Here is a 25,911-nt window from a genome sequence, read left to right as displayed (position 1 = left end):
TGCCTCCAGGGTCTGACAGGGCTGTCCTCATCCCATCCTCCATCACTCCTCACCCTTTCTCAGCCACATAATTTGGGTGAAATTGTGGTGTGACAAAATTTCTATGAAAAGACACCTTATTCTGCCAGTGGCCAGGAGTCAGCTTCCTCCCTAAATCCCCATAGCAAGTATCCTTTGCCCCTGCCCTCCCCTATTCCTTCTCAATTTCCCATTCAATTCCCTCTCTTTTGCCACCGTCCTGAAATAAAAATTCTGATTACAGCATGCCTTTGCTATTGCAATTGCTTCCTAATGGTCCTCAAGCCTTCATTCTTACCTCTTTTCACCAGCTCTTTAAAGATATCTCGTGGTCACCAATTGCCTGTTGAGTAAAATTTGAACTATGACACTTCAGGCTTTTCACAGTTTGTGCCACCGTACCCTACACAGCTATCTTGCTTCTATCCCTTTGTTAACTATGCCCAGTGGTCTCCTTCCCTTACTTTGCACGTGAATTCATGTCAACTCCTAATTCAAAATAACCTTCTCTATGAAGCCTCCTCTGATCCTTGACTGTTCAGAATTCATAAATTTAGACTAGAAAGGTCTTCAGAGGTCATATAGTCCACCTCTTTCACTTCACAGCTGAGGAAATTGAGGCCCCAAGAAAGATTATAGCTTACATTTATATAGTGCCTTGTCTCATTTTTTTCCTCACAACTCTTTGAGGTAGATATAATAATGATCCCCATTTTACAGATGAGGAAACTGGAGCCCATTGCCTCAGGTTAAGTGATTTGTCCAGGATTCACACAATTAGTGTCAGAAGCAGGATTCAAATCCAGATTTTCCAGACTCCAAGTTCAACACTTCATTATCCATTATGCCATCCTCTCCAGGCTGTTCAATTCATAGTTGGTATGGAGAACCCTGGTGTCAATCCATGTCCCATGATTCCAAATCTAGTGTTGTTTCCACAGCATTACACTGCCTTCTCTGATTTCACGTAGTAATTTGCACCTAATGCACCTATATATCATTTATCAGTCATCCACATGGACAGTCTATCCACCTGGGAAGCTTGCTAACGGCAGGAATTACGTGCTCGTTAGAAGTCTATCTTCCCCAGCATCCAGTACAATCTGGTATATACTGTAGTCACATAGTATTTGCCAGTTATGGTTATCCAGTGTTTTGCCTGGAGTAGTAACCACCCACACTGTAGATGATCAATGTCTTTGGTGTCAACCCTCTCCTCACTTACCATTTTGTTAGTGAAATGTTCCAACCCCTTAGCTTTCTGCTCATCAGAGAACTAAGGTCCAAGCTGGGGACTGTTCATTTAACAGACATTTATGGAGGCAGTTAGGTGGTGTAGTGGATAGAACACCAGCACTGGAGTCAGGAGGACCTGAGTTCAAATCCGGCCTCACACCCACATAACACCAGCTGTGTTGTTCCTGGGCAAATGACTTAACCCCAACTGCCTCACATTTAAAAAAAAAAAAACACCACCACATTTCTTAAGCACCTTCCATGTGACAGGCACTGTGCTAGGCACTGGGGATACAAGGCAAATATGGGAGATTTTATCCTCAAGGAGCTTGCATTCAGTGGGGGGGTGAAGAGAAAAACAACTTCAGTATAGAAAAGCAAATCCTACAAAATATACACAAAGTAAATAATTTCTAGGTGTGGAGGAGATTGCAAAAGTGGCAGGGGGGAGGGAGCAGCTTCCTGTAGGCAGCATGAGCTGAGCTCTTAAAAAAGCTATGGATTTTATGGGGTAAGGGGGAAGAGAGGACAGTGCAGGTGTGAGACATCTTCACAGGCAGGAAGACAGAACAGTCTGGCTAGAAAGTGGTACTTGGAGTGTAACAGGCAATAAACCTGGAAAGGCAGGCTAGGACTGGGGAGTGTTATTTTACTTTACAAACCGGAGGTAATCACTGAAGTTTCCCTCTTGACGTGATCATACAGAACTGTGCTTTAGGAACATCAATTTGAGAGCTGTGGAGAATGGACTGGAGAAGGGGAAGAGGCCAGTGAGGAGGGAATGAGCCTGACCTGGAGTAATGGCGATGTGAACACAAAGGAAGGATTCCAGAGTTACTGTGGAGGTGAATAAAAAGCAGTAAGCCTTGGCAAACTGATTGCATATGAGGCCAAAAGTCAAAAGACTGAACTTATGAACCTGGGTGCCTGAAAGGATGGTAGAACCCTCAGCAAAAATAGGGAAATTAGAAAAAGATTGGAGAGAAGGATAAGGGATTCTGCTCCAGACGCCTACAGGACATTCTGTTGATGTCCAGGAGGCAGATGGTGCTGTGGGGTTGGAGTTCAAAAGACATTATGGCTGGATAAATTGATCTGGGAAACATCTGCATAGAAGTGAACCCCCTGAAAGTGAAGTCACCAACGGCCCTCCGAGCCCACTCTCTTCTCTAAAATGGGGTGGAATACTTGCAACGCTTGACTCAACAGGGTGGTTGAGTTTAAAAACCTTAAATTCAGGTAATAAGTTGGAAGAAGTTGCACTCCCAGTCCAGGCCTGCCTGGTATACTAGCTGACATTCACTTGTCCAGATACCTGTAGGGAGGCTGAGATTGGGAAGAAACTAGTCCCAAGCTGCCTCTAACCATCTCCACCCACCCTGGCACGACCACTAACCCTTCCTCTTGTCCAGCCACAGCCCTTCTGTGGAGCCAAGTGAGGATTAAGCCCCACAAGACTGACACTGTGACATCGCTCTTAGGGTGGACATTTGTAGATCTATAGAGCGAGCTGCTGAGGCCCCCTCTACCAATAACACCCACATTAGCTCTGTGTCTCAGGACTTAAATTTTCCTGTGACAAATGATAGTAGCCATTACTGGACCTCCCAGGAAGCTCACTACCCCTGGGTAACAACGTGCTCGTCAGTGTCGCCAATTATCGCCAGCCTTTTGAAACTGCCACAAAGGACAGCACTTCGGCCAAAACTCATCACCACCCATCCTATCCCACCATTGGATATGGAGTCAAGAGACTGACCTCTGGAAAATTGTGGGATAAAAGAAATGCATTGAAAGGATCTTCGAGGCCATCTAGTCAAACTCACCCATTTTATAAATGAGCAAACTAAGACCCAGAAGGTTGGGTGACATGCTGAGTCACATAGGTAATGTCAGAAGTGGGATTCGAACCAGGTTCTCTGACTCTAAGAGTTAGTGTTCTTTACACAGTCCCAAGGTTTCTTCATCCATAAAATGGAGATAAATACCTACCTTATCAACAGACAGGTGTGATCTCATTCATTCCTTCCAGGAACCAAGCATGTAATGTCAAGCCTAAAGCTCTTACCTAATTACACAGGACAAATATGTTATAATCCTAAGTGCTGCGACTGTGGCATCTCAGTCAGCATGTCCTGTGACCTGTCAAATATGCTGAACAGACAGCTTGGTACAGAGGGCTGGATTTGGGGCTAAAACCTGCTCTGCCCCTTCCTCGCTAGGAGACCTTCGCCAAGTTACAACCTCTCTGGGCCTCAACTTCCTTCCTCATCTGTAAATTAGGTGAGAATAGTTAATCTTACAAGATTCCTTCTAGTTCTGAACCCATGATTTCCAAGTCTGCCAGTTCCCCAACTTGGGTCTGACACTAACCAGGCCCTCCTGACAGTGAATATATGGAAATAATGCTTACCCGAGAGACTTGGAATTCTAGTCTCAATTCAGCTACTGACTATATGTGACCCTGAGTGAGTCCTTTCCCTTGAGCTTCAGGTTTCTAAAGTCTAAGGATCATTCTCTAGCTCTTAAATTCTAGAACGAATCAAATGTTTATCATGGACATCAATGAAGCAGAAAGGTGAATCATGGAAATCATGACTGTTAACTGGAAGGGACCTAAGAAACTTAGTCCACTCCACCCCCATCCCAACTCCCTATTTTATAGATGCCTCCCCAAGACCAAATATTTCTCATAGAACATAGATAAGCATAATTACAGTAATTTTCAGTTTGTTTTTATTGTCCAGAATAGATGAAAATCAGCAATGATTTTTTGATTTTTTTTAAAAAAACAACCCAATACACTTGGGTGATTTGCACTCAACTGAACCCTCAATGAGGCTCAAGGCTCACACTCAGGAGCCAGGCTAAAACTTCAGTCAAGACCTGGGTGTCAAGACTGCTGCTGCTCCTGAAATGAAGTCTTCTGACCTACCCCGACAATGAGGAAGGCAGCTATAGACCTTTTTCAGTCTTCTTGAGCCCTTTGGAATACAGGAAAGTGTACTAAACAAAACAAGACCAAAAGAAAGGAAACGAAACAATCCAGTCCTAGGTGTTACACAAGAGGCACTGATCCTGGCTTTATTCACTCAAAGTTACATCCAACATTTGTTACAGATCTTTCTTCAAATTCCAAATGCTTTTAGAATCTCAAACCTGGATTCAAACTGTGGCTTTCAAATTCAAATTTTCAAATAAAAAAATGACTTGCCAGTAAAAGTGGAAACTGTTATTGTAGATACAAAAAAAGTAAAATCCAAATAGAAACTTCTTGTTGAGTTCAAAAATAAGTATAGTCAGCAGCTGTCACCTTGGGCTACCTAGGGTCCAGATACCATGGGTACGTGCCAGTGAAACCAACCATCCACCCACTAACTCTTAGCCAAGTTTCCTTTCCTCTTGGCTTGTACTTTAAAATTAAGGGTCACAGTGATTTTAAAATAACATAGCAAAGTCATTCGGATGCCAACACAGCCTCATACAGAACACGTGCTCAGTAACTTACTTAGGTGGCTTTCCAAGACCCTGGGTCGTGAAAAGTAGAGAAAGTTGGGAGTGTGCCCTTCTAAATTAGCCCGTGTCAGACCGACATTAATGTGGCCAATGAGAACAGGCACCCAAATGTAATATTTCAACTGTTCCTCGCGGTTCCTAGACGTAGAACAATCGCTTTAAAATCAAATCCACTCAAGGTGTCATGGCACATTCATCTTCTACTGCTAGAAACCTGGAATACTAGTTACTGGCTTGCTGGCAACAGTCTCTCTCCTTTGATGGGCGTTCCGCTTCAAAGTATACAAAAACAATTGCTCACAACGGGGCTTTTGGAAACACGGACTACAAGTTGAGGGGGAAAAATGCTTTGTCTTAACATCACCATCCAGACACTGTCCAATACCACATACCATACATCACTTTCACATTGCCCTAGCGTCCCAGGGATGCCGTGTTGAGTTTTAGAGTTAAAGTAGTAGCAAAAAGTTCAATATTGCTAAGACAACCCCAAGTTGCAGGGAAGAGAGAGCTCTAAGTAGTCAGAGTATTAACCAGCTTATCCTTCCATTTTCCACATGATCATAGTTAGAGGACACATGCATGAGGTGGAAGTGAGGTAGAAAGTAAACAATTCTCACATCTTAAAAGATAGTTCAAACCAATATGATCATCCCACAAAAACTGGGAATGTCTTACTAAGTAAATCGCTCCTCCTAGATTTCACACTTCTCCCATCCCTGTAATGTACTTCTCTGCCCATATGAATCAGTGCTTCTCTTACTACGTGGAGCTGAGGAGCTGCATCTCCAAAGTATATGCTAGCGCTCCAGTCCTCGACACTAGGAATGTACAGCTATGTAGTCAGAGTCTGCACATGGTCACAGTAAAATTGTTTTCATTGCATCTGTCAGTTACGGTTTTGTTTTTTGTTTATATATATATATATATATATATATATATATATATATATATATATATATATATATATATATTTATAAAAAGGAAACTGAAGGACAAGCCGGCATGAAAGAGTCACTGTTAGAATAACTTTAATTTATCTCGCATTTTACAGAAGTCGAGGAACGGTTTTTTAAAAAGCACCTCCTCCTTTCCCCATCATGTTTCTTTGACAGTTGTTAAAATATTCAATGAGCGTGTGAACAGCTTGAGGATCTGCATCTTGCAAGGATTTCACAGACCAACCAGCCCAATGCCAGATGAGAACTTGGCAGCTTTTATATCTCGCTTTTAATACAATGGTAAATCCACTCTGATCGTAAACCCGTCCAGCCACATCTCCAAAACACTTTGCAAAATCCAGTGTCGATTAGCAAATTAGTTAGCTTTGGCACGGAGCTGTGCTCGCTTGCCTGTGACGGCCTGGAACCCAGTTTTGATGCTGGCGACGGAGCAGCGAGAATGGCAGGTCTCACACTGTAAGAAATAGAGTCGTGTGTCCTTCTGCAGGATTGTGTCTGGTGACCGACACGTGTGGCAGGTGACATACTCCTCTGTGGAAAAGCAACAGTGTCAACACAGGACTGCTCATAAAAGACACAAGGCAAGTGATTTGTGCTTAAGGCGAATCGCAATTTATAAACTACTAACACAGAGCCCCAGAACAGCCAAGACTGCTGGTCTAGCACCAGAAAACACAATCTGGCTCTTTCTGAAGCTTTGGGCATCAGGCACCAAAAAAGCTGTTGTTGATAAAAGGTCAGACTTCTTCAAAAGTTCCCCAGAGGGAATCTCTCCAGATGCCCATTATCATCTGTAAAGGGTTCATACTGTTTCTGGCCAGGTGGAGGGATGATCATTTGACCCTTTATCTAATCTGGCAGAAATGACAAATAAGTCACCATATGCCTTATTACGCAGGTGGGTCTTTAGGAAAATGGTTAAATCAGCCAAGTCATGGTGCAATACTGGAAAGGTTACTTTGCTCCTTTGGCCCTGGGAACCAAATACTAGCTTCTGATTATTACTAAAGATGATAATGATAATAACACCACCAATAATAACAATAGCAACCAGCATTTTTACACGTGAGGGAACTAAGGTAGACAGGGGTAAAGTGACTTGTCCAGGATCACATCTCTACTAAGTTACATGGGGCAATATTTGAACTCATGTCTGACTCTAGGCCTGCTCTCTATCCACAGCACCCCCTATGCTGCCAGAAGGCCAACTGAAGCAGAAATCCTTTAAATACCTCTGCTTCCCCTGGTCCCAAATCTTAGATCCATTCCAGAATGTGTTATGATGCCATAAGATACAGTACGAAGTCAAAACTCTACACTTACTGATATATCTTCTCAAAACGTTTTCTATCTGTTTCTGTTGGAATCTTCCTTTGATTACAAGTTGGTTATTACCGTCTATGGAACCACTATGAAGGGGGGAAAAAATCCATTATGAAAAACATGACAGAGACAAGCTAGTATATCTGAGAGTTACCTGATATTCAATAATAGGAGATTTTCTAAGAATATATTGTTTCATTCAAGCTAGGAGGGAGGTAGTTCTGAGAGAACATTCAGACTAGAAAACCAAGGTTAAGGACCCAACAGTACCACTTCCTGTGACCTCAGGCAGATTACTTAAATTCTCTAGGCTCTAGTTTCCTCATCAGCAAAATCAGAATGGTAATAGCCCGTGAAGGTAAGAAATGAGCTGTATGTGAAAGCATGTTGTAAACTATAAAGTCAGTCAATCTCATTTCAACCAGATAGATTTTTTGGTAACAGAGAACTTTACTAGTTTCAAATTCAAAACAAATAACCTTTGGGGATGGCAGTATATTATGCAGTTGATCCTCCTTTGGAGGTTCAATGGAAAGGCCTGAACAACACTCCCAGGAGGTGCAGACAAGCTGTAGGCCACGTCACTTCAGTGGTCACATCAAGTGGCCACTGATTTATCAAGGAAGACATCATACCCTCAACTGTCCACAAAACACGTACTGGGCCTTAATGTTCACGAGGAATGGTGCTGGGCACCACAGAAGGCACAAAGATGCCTAACGCTAGTTACAAGGGGCTCTTCGCCGAAAAGCCTCTCACACTGCCAATGAATGATGTCCTCATGATGTTTAATGGAGGCCTCATCCTGAAGGCCGCTCCCCGTGTTTGACAGAGGAGGGGGACTATGGGTGTGGAAGACTGCACAGAATAACGCTTTCCTTGTGTTGGTTAGTTTTGAGGAACTTTCCCCCCACTTTTTAATGTTTTTGTTAAAAGGGGTGGCTCTCTGGGAGGGGAAAGAAAATGTAGGTTGATATTAAAAACAGAAAATATTTTCTAAATTTTTTTTAATAGATCCTGTAGCAGCCTCCCCAAAAGTCTGCTTCTATAATGGACTAGTTTGCTGTTCCCTACCCCCCCAAACATAGAAGCATAAGACTGACTGCTTTTCTTGGATGTTTATGTCTGTTCAAATCCTAGTTATAATGAACCTGAAGGTATATTACCTTTTACTAAATCTTACTAGAAATAAGGGGTCCAAAGCTGACAAACTTGCAGTTGTACCAAGACTCTTTGCTGTTGACAGCTGCTATGCTTCAATATGACCTGTGTGCAATATTTTCTCAATAAAACCACCACCACTTTAGTCCTGCTTTTCTCAGGCAGATTAAGCCATGCCTAACTTTTCAGGTAGAAATCCAAAGTAGCTGAAGGGGGTGGGAGGAAGAAGCATGCTAGACCAAAAGGGATGACCCAGATGTAGTTAATCTCTAATGCTAGGCACCTGGGACTCCACCAAGATCATTTAAAACCTTCCGTAGGCTCTCTTCAATAGAGGTACTTTTTTCAGAGTAGCTAGTTTCACATTTAATGAAGTCATACTGTTCTCAACATTTCACAAATCTCTCTGATAATATTTCACCAGTGTTTTCCTAAGTGTGTTTCAAGTTTTTAAAGTCAAGTGAAGCTCTAACTAAACTTTTTAAATTGTCCATAAATGTGAACTAATAAAACAAAATGTTCATTTACCTTGTACCCAATTCAGCCAATAAAAATGCCAGGAGATGTTTGGGCTGACGATGTAATCTAAAAAGAAAATACAATATTCAACATTTACATTCTAAGGAAATTACAACTTATCTACATTTCTCCCCCCCCATATTCTGACTATGCATAGTTTTAATATTCTGTGGTCTTATTAATTACACCCTAATTGTTGTTAGGAAGCAACATCTGCAACTAGTCTCTAAAGGTGAAACTTATTAAAAATTTTGAATGTGTTCAGTTGGTGACCATAGGTAAAGTCACAAAAGAATACATGTAGAACTCAATTGGGGATGGGGAGGGGAGAGAAACCAGAGGAAAAAAAAATACTAAAATAATTAAACAAAAATAATATTTGTTGACTATTGAGCAAAATGGAGAACAGTCATATAGTTCAACATTTATAAAGAAGTACTTGGGCCTAGGTGACAAAAGTTAATTTTCTAAGTACCTTTTTAAAACTTTTATGACAGAAAAAAATGCCAGGTATATGGAAAGCAGAGACTAACAGGAAAATGCTGTCTCGCTTTCCAACTCTACTATTACAGTTTATAGGAGGAATGTTTCTTCAGAAAGACATTTTCCAAACCTACTTAAACTATGCCAAACTCAAGAATATATAAGTGAAGGATCTGTTTGGCAAACTATATTCAAATTCAAACTGAGAAATTTCCCAGGCAGTACTTACAGTTTACAGATATCTGTGAAATTGACAAAAGAAGTTTTCTTGGTTCCTACTCTAACAACCTGTGGAGGTTTCATGACAAATTTCCTTTTTTCTCCAGCAACCATGTCTGGATTCTTTTCCCGCATTATGTTGAATACTCGATTCAGCAACTGCAAAAACATAGGCAATTAATGTACACATTTAATAAGTTGATTTTCTTCAGTCTCAGTAACTGGAGGTGACATTTAACAGCTTCTCACTGTGTACAGAGTATTGGGTACGGAATGCCACAAGATTCATGTGGGGGTATGAAAGTTGCCAAAATCTCCTTTTAACTTTACTGAAAGCCAATCTCATTTTTTAGCTTTAAAATGTATAAAAAACATGCCCTTATGTGTTCACAAGGAATGAAAACTCTCCAATAATTCTGCTGTTCCAAGAAATTTCTAACAGACTAAGAATGATCAAGCTCAAAAATAAAATTCTTACCTGTTAACACCCCTACCTACCCACCTGTCCTACCTTTCTCCAATTAGAAGGGCCCAGGAGACAAAATAAATCCTGGTGGGAACTAGCTTTCAAGTCCTCTTAACAAACTCCCAATACAGACATGTCGATGAGTACATCATCTGACTCAGCCTAGTATGGGTCAGATTAAAAATGCTGGGAATCTAGAGCTCACAATGGGCTCAGAGAGCCTACAGTCAGAGCTGGCTGCCTAACGAAGAAGCATTTGGGTACTTTGCTTATATAACCAAGTAACAGATTTTCAGGCATTTTTTTCCCACAAAAAAAGAGTATTTTACCTCATCATAAGTATAATCTCTTTCTGAGCCTGCCCATGCAGGGCCAGTCTGATTGCTGAAGGAGATTCCATCATCTTTTTTGCTGTCTTCATCTTCCAAAGCTTGAGATAAAAACAAAATAAATTCCCAAGGGAATTAAAGACTCTTAATATTAATTTCTTTTCCCATTATAATTTCATTCACATATTAAGGCAGCTTAAAGCATACAGGCTACTTGAAATAACTGCTACATACCACTTGTTTTTCTTAACATAAAGTGAAACATAACTTACATTTATACAGTGCTATGAAGTTGAGCACATGACATCATCAATATATTCAATCCCCAGAACAACTCTCAAGGTAATGTCATTGTAGGAAACCTTATGTGATAATGGACCAACCAATGTCATTAATATACTAAAATCAAATTCCCTCCTATAATGTTGTTAGTCTACTTGCAACAAAGTATTTTCACAACAATCTATATCCCTTTGTAATGCTGTCCCACCTAATTTCAAGTTTTCCTAGAACCAGTTACGGATTCCATGACTGTGTCCTGAGAAGTCAACTGTGAAATGGAAGATTCCACCAGCCAAGTTCCTTGCCTGAGGTCACACACGGCTAGTACAGATTGAGGCCACAAGGCTACAAATGCTCCTTTCACTAGACCAGATGTGGGTGGAAAACCTTGGGGGCATGAGACCTCTGTACCAAGGTGTGGGGGAAATAGATGGTCAATACCAATTTTATCCTATTAAATATCCCCTAGAGCAGGGCTTCTTAAAATTTTTCCACTCATGACTACTCCAACACTTCTTAAACTGAGCACACATGGGGTTGCAACCCACAGTTTAAGAAGTGCTGCCTCCAGCAGGAACAAATGGTCAGGAGGGGGCAGTCAGAAGGGAGTGTCATAGAGCATCTAAAAAATGGCAAAGAGGGAGGCGAAAGAATCATTTCTATAAACAAAACCAAATGAATAAGTTTTAGATATAAAACACTTTTTTACACAGAACCAGAGAATATCAGAACAATGACTCAATGAAAGACAAGCTAACTGATCTACTTGACAACCAGAAATTCCAAATTGATTTTTAATTAATGAATATTTTTACTAAAAATGTGATTGAAAGCTTTAATTCTGTTGATAACAACTTCTCTCTGTGAATCAGATTCTAAGTCCTGTTCTCAATCAAATCCAAAACAGCAAGCCAAGGGTGAACATGACATGGGGGTTATCTTTTTCAAAAACTATACCAAGAACAAACTTGTTGGTTGACTAGAAATCAGTCTCAAGGGTCTCACTACACTAATGTATTGACTATGTTCTGACATACATTCGACAACTTTGGGTTACAGCCAATTCTCACTTACTCTAAGTGAACCGTTCTGAAGATCTACCCCTCACCTCTCAGGGCTCCCCATGGGTTCCAGGTTACTGCAGGAGCCCAGGGCCAGTTCAGGGTCCTGCAGCCAACCCACCAGGGAGCTGAAATAATGCACATTTACATACAGTAAGAACTGTCTGTACTAAAAAATGTTTCACGTTAAATAGTTTTCTTTATGAAAAATTAATCTTTTTTCAATTTCTTATTTGTACTTATAGGGTAAAATTGAAGATTTCTTTCCTTTCATTCTGACAGAGGGCACAGGAAAGCCGACTGAAAGACAAGGAGCATGGAGGAACAAAGAGGCTGAGGATCCTCGAATTATAACATGCTGCCTCTATATGGTATCAAAAGTAAGGCAAATCCTCCCACTCTCTGAAGCTGGGGCTAAAGATACAAACAATTTTAGGAAAGATTTCTGATTTATCAAGCCATACAGTTCTTCAGCATACCCAAGAAAAGAATCTAGGCAGTTAGGTAAAAAAAAAACTCTATTCCTAAACAAACCGATAGCCCTTTCTCATATGTAAATATACCTCAAAGGTATGTTATAATGTCAAATACACAGCTATATCTGTGTATATATATACACGTATGTGAGCCCACAAAATGCATTCAGAAAATGACAACAAACACTGAAGCTTAATACCTTATTCAACAATACATAAAATTAAATCTTAAAAGTACTTCACCTATGAAATACTGGCCACCTAAGAAAAAAGCAACCTAGCATTTAAAATACACACTCAATTATAATAACTCAAAGTGATAATGTGATAATTGAGCATGAAGAGAAAACTCTAACAGAAATGTCAGGACAAGCTGAACTGACTTTTTCATTGTTCGGGCAAGCCTCCATCAATAACGCAAGTTAATGGTGGTAAAAAGTTTGTAGGAAAGTATTCATACTGTTTGAGTACTTAAGAAATAATAAAATCCTATTTCTTTACTCTCTAATTTAGAACGGCCCTACCATTATTCAGACTTAACCAGTAACTCCCAAATCTCACTTTAGAGAAAATCAGCAACTTATTCCCCCACCATATCAAGTCAAATCTGTCTTTCCTTCCTGTCCCTTTGCTTTCCTTTGTCAGCTTTGGAGTAAAGGGGCTAATGAACAGAAAACTGTTTAAGAGGGATTGACAGATGGAGGTTAACAGTCTAAGGAACGGCCCCCACACAAACAGGTCATGCACCCCACCTTCATCTTTCTCAAGGATTTCATCCTCATCTGGGAACTTGACATTCTTCTTTTTCTTCTTTTTGTTGCCAAGCATGATGTCAAGGTCATCTTCTGGTTCTGCTGGTTCTGGTATATCACTTTCAATTTTTAGGTCCTAAAAAAATCAAAGCCACTTACAATGTTGAAATAAGAGACTATTCTAAAAGATTACACTAGATCATCTTCTATCTGGCTGGCATGATTTGAGGGAAGAAGAGAAAATTTCAAAATATAAAGACAATTTTTAATTACCTCCTCTCAGTTTAACAGTGAGCACCTTCTCCCACAAAGCCTTCTTCCCAAATTGTCCAGCTAGAAGGAATCTCTTCCTTCTCAGAATTCCCACAGCATTTTGTTTGTATTTTTTGTGGCACTTTTAAATCTTACTTTGCCTCAGATACATCTGCATATGTCTTATCTTCCTACTATACAGTAAAGGAAAGGTAAGCTAGTAATCTTGACTCATTCAGAAATCCTCTACAGAACCTACTGGGACAAAGTACATACTCATATATTTGTTGAAGCCATGAATTTGAGAAAGTGGCCATAGTTATTTGTCAAAAAACACTTATTAAATGTCCAGGTCAAACAGCCAAATCATGACTTATGGAACACAAATTAATTTTTCAATCTAGGATCACTTTGCTTCATCCCTCTTTCCATGTCCAGTTTTCCTAAGTCTTATACGGGAGACATAACATATTGGTTGGCTTTTCTTACTCCTCCCCCCTTTTAAAAAACCAATTCTTTCTTAGAAGGGATGCCTCTCTGGGAGGAGGTAGGGGAAGAATGCAGAGGGAAAAGTAGGTGATGTCAAAGGATACAAACAGGCAGTTTTCAGAGGAAAAAGTGAAAGCTATTTATAGTCATATGAAAAAATGTTCTAAATCACATTGATTAGAAAAACTCAAATCAAAACAACTCTGAGGTACCACATCATACCTATCAGATTGGCTAATGTGACCAAAAAAGGCATTAAAATTATAAACTGCCTCTGTTCTCCTGACCTTAATTCGCTTCTCTTTAATTGACTTATTCTTTCATTGTGCCTTCTACTCAGTCTCCTACCTTATAGCTTAGATAGATAGATACTGACCCATCTTTTTATTTTTTTGAGGCAACTGGGATAAAGTGACTTGCCCAGGGTCACACAGCTAGTCCATCTTTTGTTTTGACATCACCACTGATCCACCACTCTATTTCTTAGCCAGTACCAAGTTGTTTTGATGACTGCTGCTTTATAATACGATTGAAGATCTGGGATAGCTAGGCCACCTTCCCTTGCATTTCTTTTCATTTGTTCCCTTGATATTCTCAACCTTTTGTTCTTCTAGATGAATTGTTATTTTTTTCTAGCTCTATGAAAGAATTTTTTGGTAGTTTGATTGGTATGGCACCAAATAAGTAAGTTAATTTAGGTAGAATTGTTATTTTTATTATATTAGCTCTGCCTACCCATGAGCAACTGACATTTTCCCAATTATTTAGATGACTTTATTTGCGTGAAAAGTGATTTGTAATTGTGTTCATATGGTTCTTGGTTTTGTTTTAGCAGGTGGACTCTCAAATATTTTGTGATGTCTACAGTAATTTTAAATAATTTTAAATTTAAATGATAAATGATGAAGATGTAGGAAAATTGAAACACTAATGTATTGTTGGTGGAGCCAACCATTTGAGAGCAATTTGGAACTATGCCCAAACGGCTATAAAACTGTGCGTTCTCTTTGACCCAGCAATACCACTTCTAGGTCTGTATCCCAAAGAGATCATAAAAATGTACCACATGTACAAAAATATTTGTGGCAAAGAATTGGAAATTATGGGGATGTCCATCAATTGGGGAATGGTTGAACAAGTTGTGGTATATGAATGTAATAGAATATTACTGTGCTATAAGAAATGATGAGCAGGCAGACTTAAAAAAAAACCTGGAAAGACTTACATGAACTGATGCAGAGTGAAATGACAGATCTAGGAGAACATTGTACTCAGTAACAGCCACATTATATGATGACTAACTTTGACAGACTTGGCTCTGCACAGCAATGCAAGAATCTAAGACAACTCCAAAAGATACACGATGGAAACTGCTATCCACATCCAGAGAAAGAACTATGGAGTCTGAATGCGGAGAGAAGCATACTATTTGCTTTCTTTTTCCTTTGTTGTTTCGTTTTGATTCTTCCTCCTTGTGGTTCCTCCCATTAGTTTTAATTGTTCTTTACATCATGACTAATGTGAAAATATGCTTAATATGAATGTATAAGTAGAGCCTGCATCAGATTTCACGCCGCCATCGGGTGGGGGGTGGAGGGAAGGAGTGGGAGAAAATTTAAAACTCAAAATCTTAAGAAAGTGAATGCTGAAAACTAAAAATAAATTATAAAAAAATTTTAATGCCTTTTGGAAACATGAAAATAACTTTCTTAAAGTTGTTTTCCCACAAAATGAAAAGCTTAATTACTGAGTAAATAGTTATATATCACTTTGATAAAGTCATGAAACCTTGATTCTAGATCTGACAATTACGAAACTCTGATGGGACACAGAAAGATCTAGTCACAACTTCTGCTCACCAGTTTTCCTGGATCACTTTCTAGTCTAGCTCCCTGTTCTACCAACCCCAGAAGCCTATGACTAACAAAGCACTTGTAGTAGCCTTGGCAACTTTAATTTCAGAGGTGTACTATCTGCAAAGGTAAGAATGGCAGTGAAAAGGTAAATATATATTAATAGTTGAACATGTCTTGAAACTACTTAATATGGGGCAGGTATGTTGCACAGTGGATAGAGCACAGGCCCTGGAGTCAGGAGGACCTGAATTCAAATCCGGCCTCAGACACTTACAAAGCTGCATGAAGCTGGGCAAGGCACTTAACCCTAACTGCCTTTATGGAAGGAAGGAAGGAAGGAAGGAAGAAAGAAACAAAGAAAGAGAAAATAAAGAAACTACTTAATATACCACACCACTCTCAGGATCAAGTTTGGTCATTCCTGATTTATCTGTTCATGGCACTGACTAAATACCATATATAATACAAACACAGTCCCAGATAAGAACCTGACCTTCAAAGAAATCACTGCCCATTAAGGATAGACTTAGCAAAGAACAGCATGACCTTTTATTCCTATACTAGTTTTAAGTTTCAAGACCAAAAGACCTTGATTCATTTGTTCTATTTACTGAAGGTATTAGCTTCCAAACTATAGCCAATCTATGAAGGTGAAAGGAAGAAGTGGAGGGATGGTATGGATCAGAGGGAAGGAATAGAGGATAGAAGATGGAAGAAGAGTTGGTAGTGATAGAAAGAACCATTCTCGAGGTTCTGGAGCTTCTAAGGTTATTCCTCTCACATACCAGCCACTTATTTATTCTTCACAAAAAAATCTTCAATTGTCTAAAAAATACACCTAGAGAGAAAATATAACCCTGAGTCTCTAATAGGGGTCCAAGCCACGGTCCCTAATCTCTCAATATAAAGTCAACTTAGAAGCTTAAGTCCATATTTAGGGTCAGACATGGGTAGTAAGAGCCTAGGCCTTAACCACACATGTTAGGCTAGTTTTTGTTTAAAAGACATTGAAACAGCCCCAAGACTTGGCTGGCTCAGCACAATTAAATCTGGTCATTCATGTAACTTCCTGGTGGCCTAAGTACAGTAAGTTAGAGTATGATGGCCTAAGCAGCAATTCTCCTTAGTATGACTGACAGACAAGCATGGCCAATGCAAACTATGCCTAACTGAATCAATGCTGTATCCTTACTGGGTTATTCTTTCCCTGCTATAACTATATAAACCTGTTAGATGGTCTACAAGTGTCTTATTTTGATCCAGTCTTATAACAACTACCTACAACACTGACACTTGTAACACTTATGCTAGACACAACTAGTCTACCATGCAAAAAACTTTTCCAAACATTTACCCTCAGCAGAAATAGTAAGAGCAGATGTTGATAGCAGATACAGAGGAAACTAGAATTTTATGCACTATCTTAAGCCACTGAAGACAATTATTTTCAGATATTCTGCAGTAAGTTTAAACTATTTCACCCATTTATTCAACAAATATTTAATATTACTGTGATAATAAGCCATGAGTACATAGCTCTTTCTTACTGTAAATGTATTTCTCCCTAAGTTTCCCTATGATAACAAAACAATGATAAAGCAGCAGTTTTCAAACTCAGTGAAATAACAACATGAATACAGGTAAGAGATATGTTGTACCCAAATCTCTCTAAGTCACTTTTTGAATATACAAAAGCCAATAGATTTTTCTTTCAGTGATGGTACAAAGCAAATATTAGACATACATTATTTACAAAGAAACAAGAAACTAGAAGGGGATGTAAAATTAGCTATATACGGTTTCCAAAATCTGCTGATCATGTTTCAAGGTTTTATGAGCTGAGACATTTGCCTTTTTGGTTAGCTGTTCTTTCTGGAGAGGGAAAGGGATTATAAAATGACAGTTTATGGTAAAGTTAAGTGACATCATTGGTTGTTTTGTGGGCTGACAAGTTAATTCAGACAGTTCGCTAATCTTGCAAAATCTAAGGTGCTTACAAATCAACCAAGGGCCTTTAAATTTGTATTTATGCAGGGCGAATGCATCTGAGCTAAATCATTTTACAGTTCGTTAGCCGAACTGCCATCAGCCAGAAATCAATCCCCACCAAAATTCTGTGGTCCATGACAAGACCACCCAAAATTTCATCACAACATGTAAGAACTGAATGAAATTTTATTAAGAATATTTATCAGCATAGCTATTCAAATATAGATACATCTTACTTGAAACAGATTATTATAGAGAAATCCCTTAGTAAAAGTTAAGTATAAACCAATGCCTGAAAATCTATCATACTGAAGTGCACATCATGATGAATCTCACTAACATGGGATTCTAGCTATATTCCTCAAACCACAACACCTTTAAGATGCCTAATTTGACACATTCTTAATAAACTGACCAAAAGAATAGTGACTATTAGAAGTCTGAGATACAGCTTTCCATTTTTTTATTTACCTATCAACAGAGGACACGTAATTTGTTGCAAGGAACATTAGCAACTTGACATCCAGAGGCCAAATTATATCAACAGATAACATGATACACATGTGAATACTAACCTTTATACCCTCTTCAGCTTCATCAATATCAAATATCTTTTTTGTTTTCTTCTTCTTTTTCTTTTGATTGAAAAAGTTTAAGTCATCCAGGTCATCAGAAGCATCTGAAAAGGACAGCCCAGGAATTACCAATAAGTGAATAGGCAACAGTCAACGTTATTATTTTATTCAAGCACTGAGTAGACAAAAGTTCCCTTCTGAAATCTGGGAATGGCTATGCCAAGGTGCAGTCAGAATAACAGCCGAAACGTATCACAGTGTGTTCAATCGAGTCAACCAAAAAGGATGAGATTAAGAATTACTACTAGTTTATTTCTGTTTCATAGTAACCTGTCTCAGAGAATACCACCAGAAAGAAGAGAAAGTTAGAGGATCTACTTCCTTTTCTAAAAACCAATCAATCAGAATCTTATTTTAGCCAAGAGCTTTGACCACTTTCTCGAAATCTCTTCAGATCTGTTAAGAAGCAAAAGTGATGATTTCCAATCTGCCTTTCAGGACTGACTGAACGTTACTCCCACTCACAGACTGTAGGTTCCATCCAAACAGGCCTATTTATCAGTCTGTAATATTGTATCTCTTAGACTTAATCCTCACACATGAAATACATTCTCTGTACAGCTACTTCTAGGTATTCCTGTCTTCAAGGATGAGCTCAGTACCACCTCCTAAAGAGGACCTTTCTAATTCCCCTGGTCATTTGTTCTTCCTGTACCTTTGTTGCCCAAATTTATCCTATATATATTTTGCATTTTTCTGTGTACCTGGATCATGTTGTTTCCCACCAGTTAGAATATAAATTCCTTAAAAACTGGGACTGCACTATTTTATCTTAAAGTTATTTTTGGTGCCTTGTACACAGAGGGCATTTAATAAATGCTCAGTGAGGTGAAATGAATTTTTCCACTTTTTTCTGCTCACTATAGCCACTACCCTAAAAAGAAGAGGCAACAGATTGCTTAGATAATCTATACTTTGCATGTGATGTTCCATCAACTGTATGACATACCAATTAATTGCATATTAACATAACTTAGCCTGAATAAGAACATGATAAATCTGGCAAGTGCAAATGAGAACAAACTCTTAATGACTACTTTTGTAGGAACAGCACAACCAGGCTGAGAAATGCCATGACATGACATCCACAAAATTCAAAAATAAAAACGTATCAACTGGCCTTTAAATTTTGAAGTGTTACAATGATTCTTTCATAGTATCCTTTTACCTTTCTTTCTACCATCCTCTTCATCAGCTTCTATATCTCTGTCCTCTGCTGGCTCTGGCTCAGTTTCTTTTGTTTCTGAGGGCTGTGTTTCTTCCGTTTGTGTATCTCCTTCTTCATCTAGCATAAAAGGCTTCTTCTTCTTCTTCTTCTTCTTGCTCATAGTAGGATCGAAAATCATCTGTTCAAAAAAAAGAAAAAACAACACTGGGTTCATTTTATGACTTAAATGTAAGAACTCAAACTCCAGTGACATCATTAGTCTTCTATAATAACATCTTAAAAGTACAAAGGAAATTGCAAGAATACACTTGAAACTGAGATGCACCAAACACATGGTAAGCAATATGGTATAGTAAAAAGAACCAGGAATTTGAAATTTTAAGAAGTCCTGAGTTCTAGTCTCAGCTCTCACTGAGTTACTTCCTCCTCTTTGGCCCTATCCTGGAAGTGGTTGTGCTAATCTTTGAAATTCTGCAATTATTTTATTTTTGGAAGTTATTTAATCAAATCCCACCATCTTTATATAAGAAAAAAATCATCTACCAAATAAAGTCCCATTCTGATGCCTCACTGTGGCATGGAGGTGACCTATTCTCTGACAGGTCCTCCCAAAGTGGAACTGCTTAAGAGTTTGAGACTGGTATCCACCCACTGCTCCAGATCAGTTAGCTACAGTTGGCAAAGCTCATCACCACAATGATCACCACTTGATTTTTTTTTTGGGGGGGAAGACGTTGCACACGGGGGTAAGCAACTCAAATCATAAGGTGTTGAAGGACTGAAATCTACAGGAAATATACATATCTATGAAGAAAAGGATCATTTGAAATAAGATTAAAGGATAGTTAAAACAACAGTGATAGGATGATTTCCTTTTATGAAATCAATTTCAAAAAATTAACTTGTACCTACATTTGACCTAAGTTTACAATAATGACAATTAAGGTAAAATTCTATTCCTTCTTTACTTTTTAAGCCTTACAACTACTTCAGTGATATTATGAACTGACCACCTGATGAAAGCAAAGGGATGGTTTAACACCTTGCCTCCTTGAAGACTTCCCTTTCACTATTAGAAACTGAGGGCCTATTTTCCTAAACTAGGAGAGTAATTCCCTCTCGTGGCCTCAGATCTTTTATCTGTCTTTGTCAACTCAAGGGCTACACATTTCCTTGTGCATCTTCTGTTAAGCCGTTTTAAAAGCCCTGGATTTGCATTAATTCAATATATCATTTCCCCCACAGAAGTATTCTAAAATTCTAAAAACTTTTCAAACTAACTTTCATTCACTTTAATTAAACAAACATATAGCACTTGGGTTTGGGTAGGCAAATCATGAGATCAAACAGTGAGGTTACCAACTCCAAAAGGGTTAGAAATTATTGTCCTGATGCTACCTAGCCAGCCAGGAAACACAGTAAGAGAGCTGTGCACAACTCCAATACACAGCTATAGAATTCTGTTACATTAACATGCAATTAATACCCTCACATACATTAACTCGTTTGAGCTGAAAACTATTTCTGTGAGATAGTATGGGTGTTACCAGGTACAGATTTGCCCCAAGTTTTATAACTTAGTATCTGGTATTGTTGAGACCCTAAATCCCTTCTGACTCCACTATACCATCCTGCCTTACCACCTAATAATTCTAAACTATGACCAACTGAGAACAGTAAGAGAAACCAGTCACGCACACTAAGTATTTCGATGACATCTTCTAGAGCTTACTAGAGACTAAAGGTTTTCATAACCAACCTAGTTTACCTAGAATGCCCTCCCTGTATTTTTCCTGTTGCAAAAGCTATTGCAATGACACTTGGTAAAATGTGAACCAAGATGTGACCATGGAACATCATTAGCAGCAAAGCCTGATGATTTTCATCCTCAAAGAATTTGAAATAGCATGTATTGGAAAAGTTGGTGAAAGATATTCTTATTTTGCCAAAAATTACTTAAAAACAATTACTTAAAAAAATATGAACATAATTGGCTGTCTCCTGTTTGTTTTCCAAAAAGATAAAATAAAAATTTATTGGACTTGTTATTTTATTTGGTATAAGAAATTCCCTGTTAGCATTCTCCCTTGACAAATGCATACTGGTGATCACTCTGCAATTTACAGTCTTACAAGAATTGCCCAGGTCACTAAAAGGTGACAGAAAGCCTGCCTCAGACTTTGGTAAGGAACCTTTGTTCAAGTCAAGCTTCTAATATATACTGACTATATAATGATGGGCAAGTCAAAACAAGGATTTAAAGTAGAAAACAAATATTTCTGAATGGCATTCTTCATTCTAACGATAACCATTAACCGATTCAAAGGAGGTAGCACTGGGTTAAATCCAGGCAAACAAATTGTTCTCATCAACGTGCTCTTAAGAAACAGTCTTGATCTAGCAAAGGGCAAAATTTTGTGGAATGGCTTTTGATAAATATTACTGTATCTCCGAAGCACAAAACTCTCCAGAATATTAATAGCCCTTTTATAATTACACAAGACATATTAAAGATAAGACAGGAAAAGGGTTCTCATGTTAGGAATCCAAAACTAATCAAATTCTCAATTTTACTCAGCGGGAAACAAATACTGTTCATTTTAAAGGAAAACAGGGTAGCTGGAGTTTAACAAAAAGGTGACTGAATTAGTAAGAAATGATAGAATCCTTTGCATATCTCTGCTATGTAACTTTCAGGGATAAATCTAGAGCAATCTTCAACAAGCTTAGTACATACTTATTCAACAAACTTAGTATATACTTATTGAGCAACAGAATGTCTAAAAAAAAGCTTGTTTTAAAAATATTTTTCAAATAGCTCAGATAAAGTTAAAATAACTAATTGTTCCTGCAAAGTTCCAGCTCAAATTCAAGAAGTTTAAATTCACCAAAAGCTTTTCACTCAGTTTCTTAAGCATTAAGAATAGCCACTGTATAAAAATGAAAAAATGAGGCCCACTAATTTTAAGACTGTTTTATGTTAATTTTGTTTCTATTTAACTGAAGTTTTCCTGAACAAGCAATTCAAAATTTAATTTGTCTATATGGTTTAAGACTAATGTCATTATTAAAAATATGATGACTGACTCAAACAAATGCTGTGTCTACCTTTGAAACAAAAAAGACTTCTCTAAAGTTTCGTTTTACCACATTTATATTCTGTCTTCATGGAGATAATTTGGATTTAAGAAGCCAACATTTGTTGAATATTAATGTTAACATTAATATTAATTTCACTCCTGTTAAAGCCCAAACAAACCAATTTTAACTTTATTAGGAAATAAAGTAAAGTTAACACGTGAAGGGGAAATTTTATTAAGTTCAAAGCCCACTACCATATCACCTCCCCAAAAGACAATATTGTAACTTCTTTTAAAACCAATCTACTCTGTGGTTAAACACCATAGGCACTGAAGCTATGTTGTAGTTACTTAAGAACTAACACATATAAAGCATGGTACTCATTTAAAGCCTCTTTTACAAAGTACTCATGTCAGAGATCAACACAGGCTAACACCTGTGTTGTGATCGAAGACCTAAAACTAAAGTATTATTGATACTTTGTGAACAGGGGCCAGTTACAGAAAGTATTAGTTTGAATACTGAATATATTCTTCCAAATAAAAGCATACTGGTGGCTAACCTCTGACATCTCTGGCACTTCTGATACATTTAGACCCCATGAGATTCTAGATAAGGTAAGAAAAAGGCCTTCTGAAGTTCCAATGAATGGATTCTAAATAACTATGTATATGTAGTGTGTATATATGTATAACGTACTCATTCATTTCAACCTTGGTTAAAAAAGATTTATTTGAAATGGTTAAGATCTTTTCCTTAAAAAGTGCTCCCTGTTGTCTCTCAAATTCCAATCTCCTAAACTTGGGATTTAAGGTCTTCCATACATTTCCCACATAATTTCACCCCTACTCTTTTCTCATTCCCTATTTGGAGAGGTGGGGTAAGGGAACTAAACCTGTCAGTAATTTGGTATCAGGAATACTAAGGAAATAAACTCCCTCTACTAATGCAAACTAGCACCTACTCTCTAACGAAGAGTCTTAGGGAGTGCATGGGACACCGAAAGGTTAACGAGTTGGCCAGGGTAACAAAGTCAGTAAATTGGAGAAAAGACTTAAACCCAGGTCCCTCCTTAATCTGGGGCCAGATAGTCCTCTACCTCAGAAAAGTCCCTGCCCTCTCACCCCCTTCCTCCCATCCTTTAAGACCCAGGTCACATGCCACCTCCCAAAGAAGCCCCTATGATTCCCTCTACTCCAGCTGCAGGTGAATTTTCCCTCCTCATAAACCACACAGCACTTTGCCACTATTTTTTTTAAAGTCACAATCTCCTACCTATGGAATTATTTGTGTGCATGTCTCGTTCACCTTAACAATCTTGGATTACTAATTGCCTTTTACCATCGTAAAACTGAAAAGAAGAAAGAGATGAGAGGAATCCAGAGCTAATCACCAGGGAGCAGTAGCACAATTATCTTGCTGACCCACTCAAAAACACTGCCCTTCATTTCACAGCAAAACATGGTAGTTGTGACAACAGAAGGATCAGTAAACACGTGATGAGCAATCTCAATATTTGTACATCCCAAAAACCACTGGGCTTTGCATAAAAAAAGGCAATAAACTTTTGCAAAATGTCGAAAAAGCAGGTGGAAACAAAGCATAGCACTATCTTCTGCAAGTTCTTATAACTAGATAAGAACTTGTAAAGTGCGGTTATCTGAAAAATCTACTACCCTTTCCATTTCAAAAGGAAACCGTTGACAATCAGAACTTTTTAACGTCTACCTAGTACACAAGCTGAGATTCTCTATCTGGGAATATATTCATAATGCCATTTTTACTTCGATGGCAGTTTTACCTTTTGATTATTAAAGTAGGTATCTTTTAAAACTATTAAAAGTCCAGGAAACCTGAGCTCTTCACTTTTGCCCAAGTTCTTTCTAAATCCTATCAGATCAAATTCCTGGAGAACTTGTTTTTCATCTACCTCCCCAGCACCTAGATCACTGCCTAGCACCTAGTAGGTGCTTTAAAATGATTCTTGTTGATAGCAGGTACTTAGTCATATGGCAGCAGGCTATGAATAACTCAGCTTGACTTAAAGGTTCAAAACCACATTCTGAGATAAAAGAAATCTGGAGGTCGGAAGACCCCCTTAACTTTGGAGGGGCCGTGTGAGAAGGCTTGGGAGGTGCGTGCAAAGGAGCACCCTTCCTGGTAACTTTCAGGAGTCGTTCTTCTCCCCAGGACTGGTACTCCTTTCTCTGGCATCTCGGCCCTGACCCTCACTCCCTTAAACCCGCACCCCGCCCAGCCCCTCCCAAGGACAGGAGGAGCCAGGCAGAGGCTGGGAAACAGACCGGCCTGAGACCACCCTGGCCAGCAAGTTCCCTCCCTTCCGGTCTCCCGGTTTCCCAAGGGCCAGGCCGGGCCTGCCTTCCTGCCCCACCTCTCCCGAGGCCTCGCTCCCCGCCACGACCCTCTCCTTCGCACTCGCCCCAAGGAGCCCCCGAAACTGCGTGACCCCGGCTCCGACCCCCTGACGTGAGGGGCGGGAGTGTCTCCAAACATCTGATCCAAAGAGCAGAAGGGAGCGGAAGAATATCGGGGCAGCTCCCATGCCGGGCAGGGTTCCCCTGGGCCTAGGCCCCGGCCTCCACCCCCGGCTGGCCCCGCGCTCGCTCTCACATGGCGGCCGCAGCTAGGCCGCAAGCCCAGCCTCGCCGGCCCCTCACGCAAAGGCGGCCACTCTCTGGCCTCCGACGCCGGGATCGGGCCCTCACCTCGTCTCCGGACATGGCTGCGGCTCGAGAGGATTCGGTGTGGACGGAGAGACGGACGGCCCAGTCGCCGCTTCAGGCCCCAGTCCGGCAGTGCTGCTGCTACTCCTGCCGCTCCCAGCGCCGCACTCGCCTCTTGCATCAGCGAAAGGGGGTGGGAGCTTCCCCTTCGACCTCCCGGCGACCGAGCTGCGCCTGCGCCGAGCCCGCCCCCTTCTACACGCGCGCGAGAAGCAAGACCCTACCACTGCTCTGCTTCCGCCTTCTTGCGCAACGACGCCGCGCCGGTCATGCCGGGAGTTGTAGTTCAGACGAGGGAAAGGCCGTTGGAGAGGCGAGGAGAGGAGGTGGTCTGCATGCGCATGCGTTCTACGGACGCATGGAAGAATCCAAGTGGTACTCCTACAAGGGTAGGGATGGAAAGTTCTATGAGGCCGGGGGAGGGGTGAGTGTAGAAACGAAAGGGGGACATGAATGGGGAGGCTAGGTTAGCGAGGCTCCCTTGGAGTGCGGGCTTGAGACTTGTCCGTCCTCAAAACTCTAGTTTCGCCTCCGGAAAGTGTCCTGGCAGCGTCCCTCAACCCTCGCCTCTTACACACGTGTTTGTGGGGAAGTTTGAGCCTACCGTGGGCACTGTCACGCGGGAGATCCCGGGTTTAGGAGCTAGAAGTAACTTTAGAGGTCACCTAGCTCAGCCGCATCCCAGCGGGGAGGCTAAGGGACGGGGAGCGACTTGCCCGAGGGCACACAAAGAGACCCAGACTCAGGCAAAGTTGAAATGACGACCAAAGTCTTCTGACCAAAGCAATGAGACAGAGAGAGAGACAGTGCGCGCATTTCCTGGCCCCTGTGGCAGTCTGGTGAAGCCTATGGACTCTTTCAGAATAAAGTTTTTAAATAATTCAAAGAAATGCT

At 39.9% G+C, this 25,911-nt stretch overlaps 1 protein-coding gene across 1 annotated transcript; it reads right to left on the bottom strand.

Annotated features, from left to right (window-relative positions):
* Window positions 1-4,306: 4,306 nt before the first annotated feature.
* Window positions 4,307-25,161, bottom strand: EIF2S2 (eukaryotic translation initiation factor 2 subunit beta). The gene is made up of 9 exons (XM_020998711.2): window positions 25,000-25,161; window positions 19,193-19,370; window positions 17,965-18,068; window positions 12,804-12,939; window positions 10,233-10,333; window positions 9,448-9,596; window positions 8,745-8,801; window positions 7,056-7,141; window positions 4,307-6,263 (listed from the first exon to the last, which is right to left on the bottom strand). Exons 1-9 carry the CDS (start codon window positions 25,012-25,014, stop codon window positions 6,088-6,090), a joined length of 1,002 nt encoding a protein of 333 aa, XP_020854370.1. The 5' UTR covers window positions 25,015-25,161; the 3' UTR covers window positions 4,307-6,087.
* Window positions 25,162-25,911: the final 750 nt, after the last annotated feature.

This window comes from Phascolarctos cinereus, unplaced genomic scaffold (assembly GCF_003287225.1).
Source record: "Phascolarctos cinereus isolate Bilbo 61053 unplaced genomic scaffold, phaCin_HiC Scaffold_2;HRSCAF=192, whole genome shotgun sequence".
Lineage (NCBI taxonomy): Eukaryota > Metazoa > Chordata > Mammalia > Diprotodontia > Phascolarctidae > Phascolarctos > Phascolarctos cinereus.
The sequence above is the reverse complement of the archived record's forward strand: the minus strand, read 5'-3'. Positions and strand labels throughout refer to the sequence as shown.

What these genes read in the sequence shown, in the direction of transcription:
- EIF2S2 (XM_020998711.2), bottom strand. An exon ending in GAGATTATACTTATGATGAG is followed by an intron (nt 9,597 to 10,232) that starts GTAAAATACTCT and finishes ATGTTTTTGCAG; the next exon opens with TTGCTGAATCGAGTATTCAA. An exon ending in TTGGCTGAATTGGGTACAAG is followed by an intron (nt 7,142 to 8,744) that starts GTAAATGAACAT and finishes CCCCCTTCATAG; the next exon opens with TGGTTCCATAGACGGTAATA.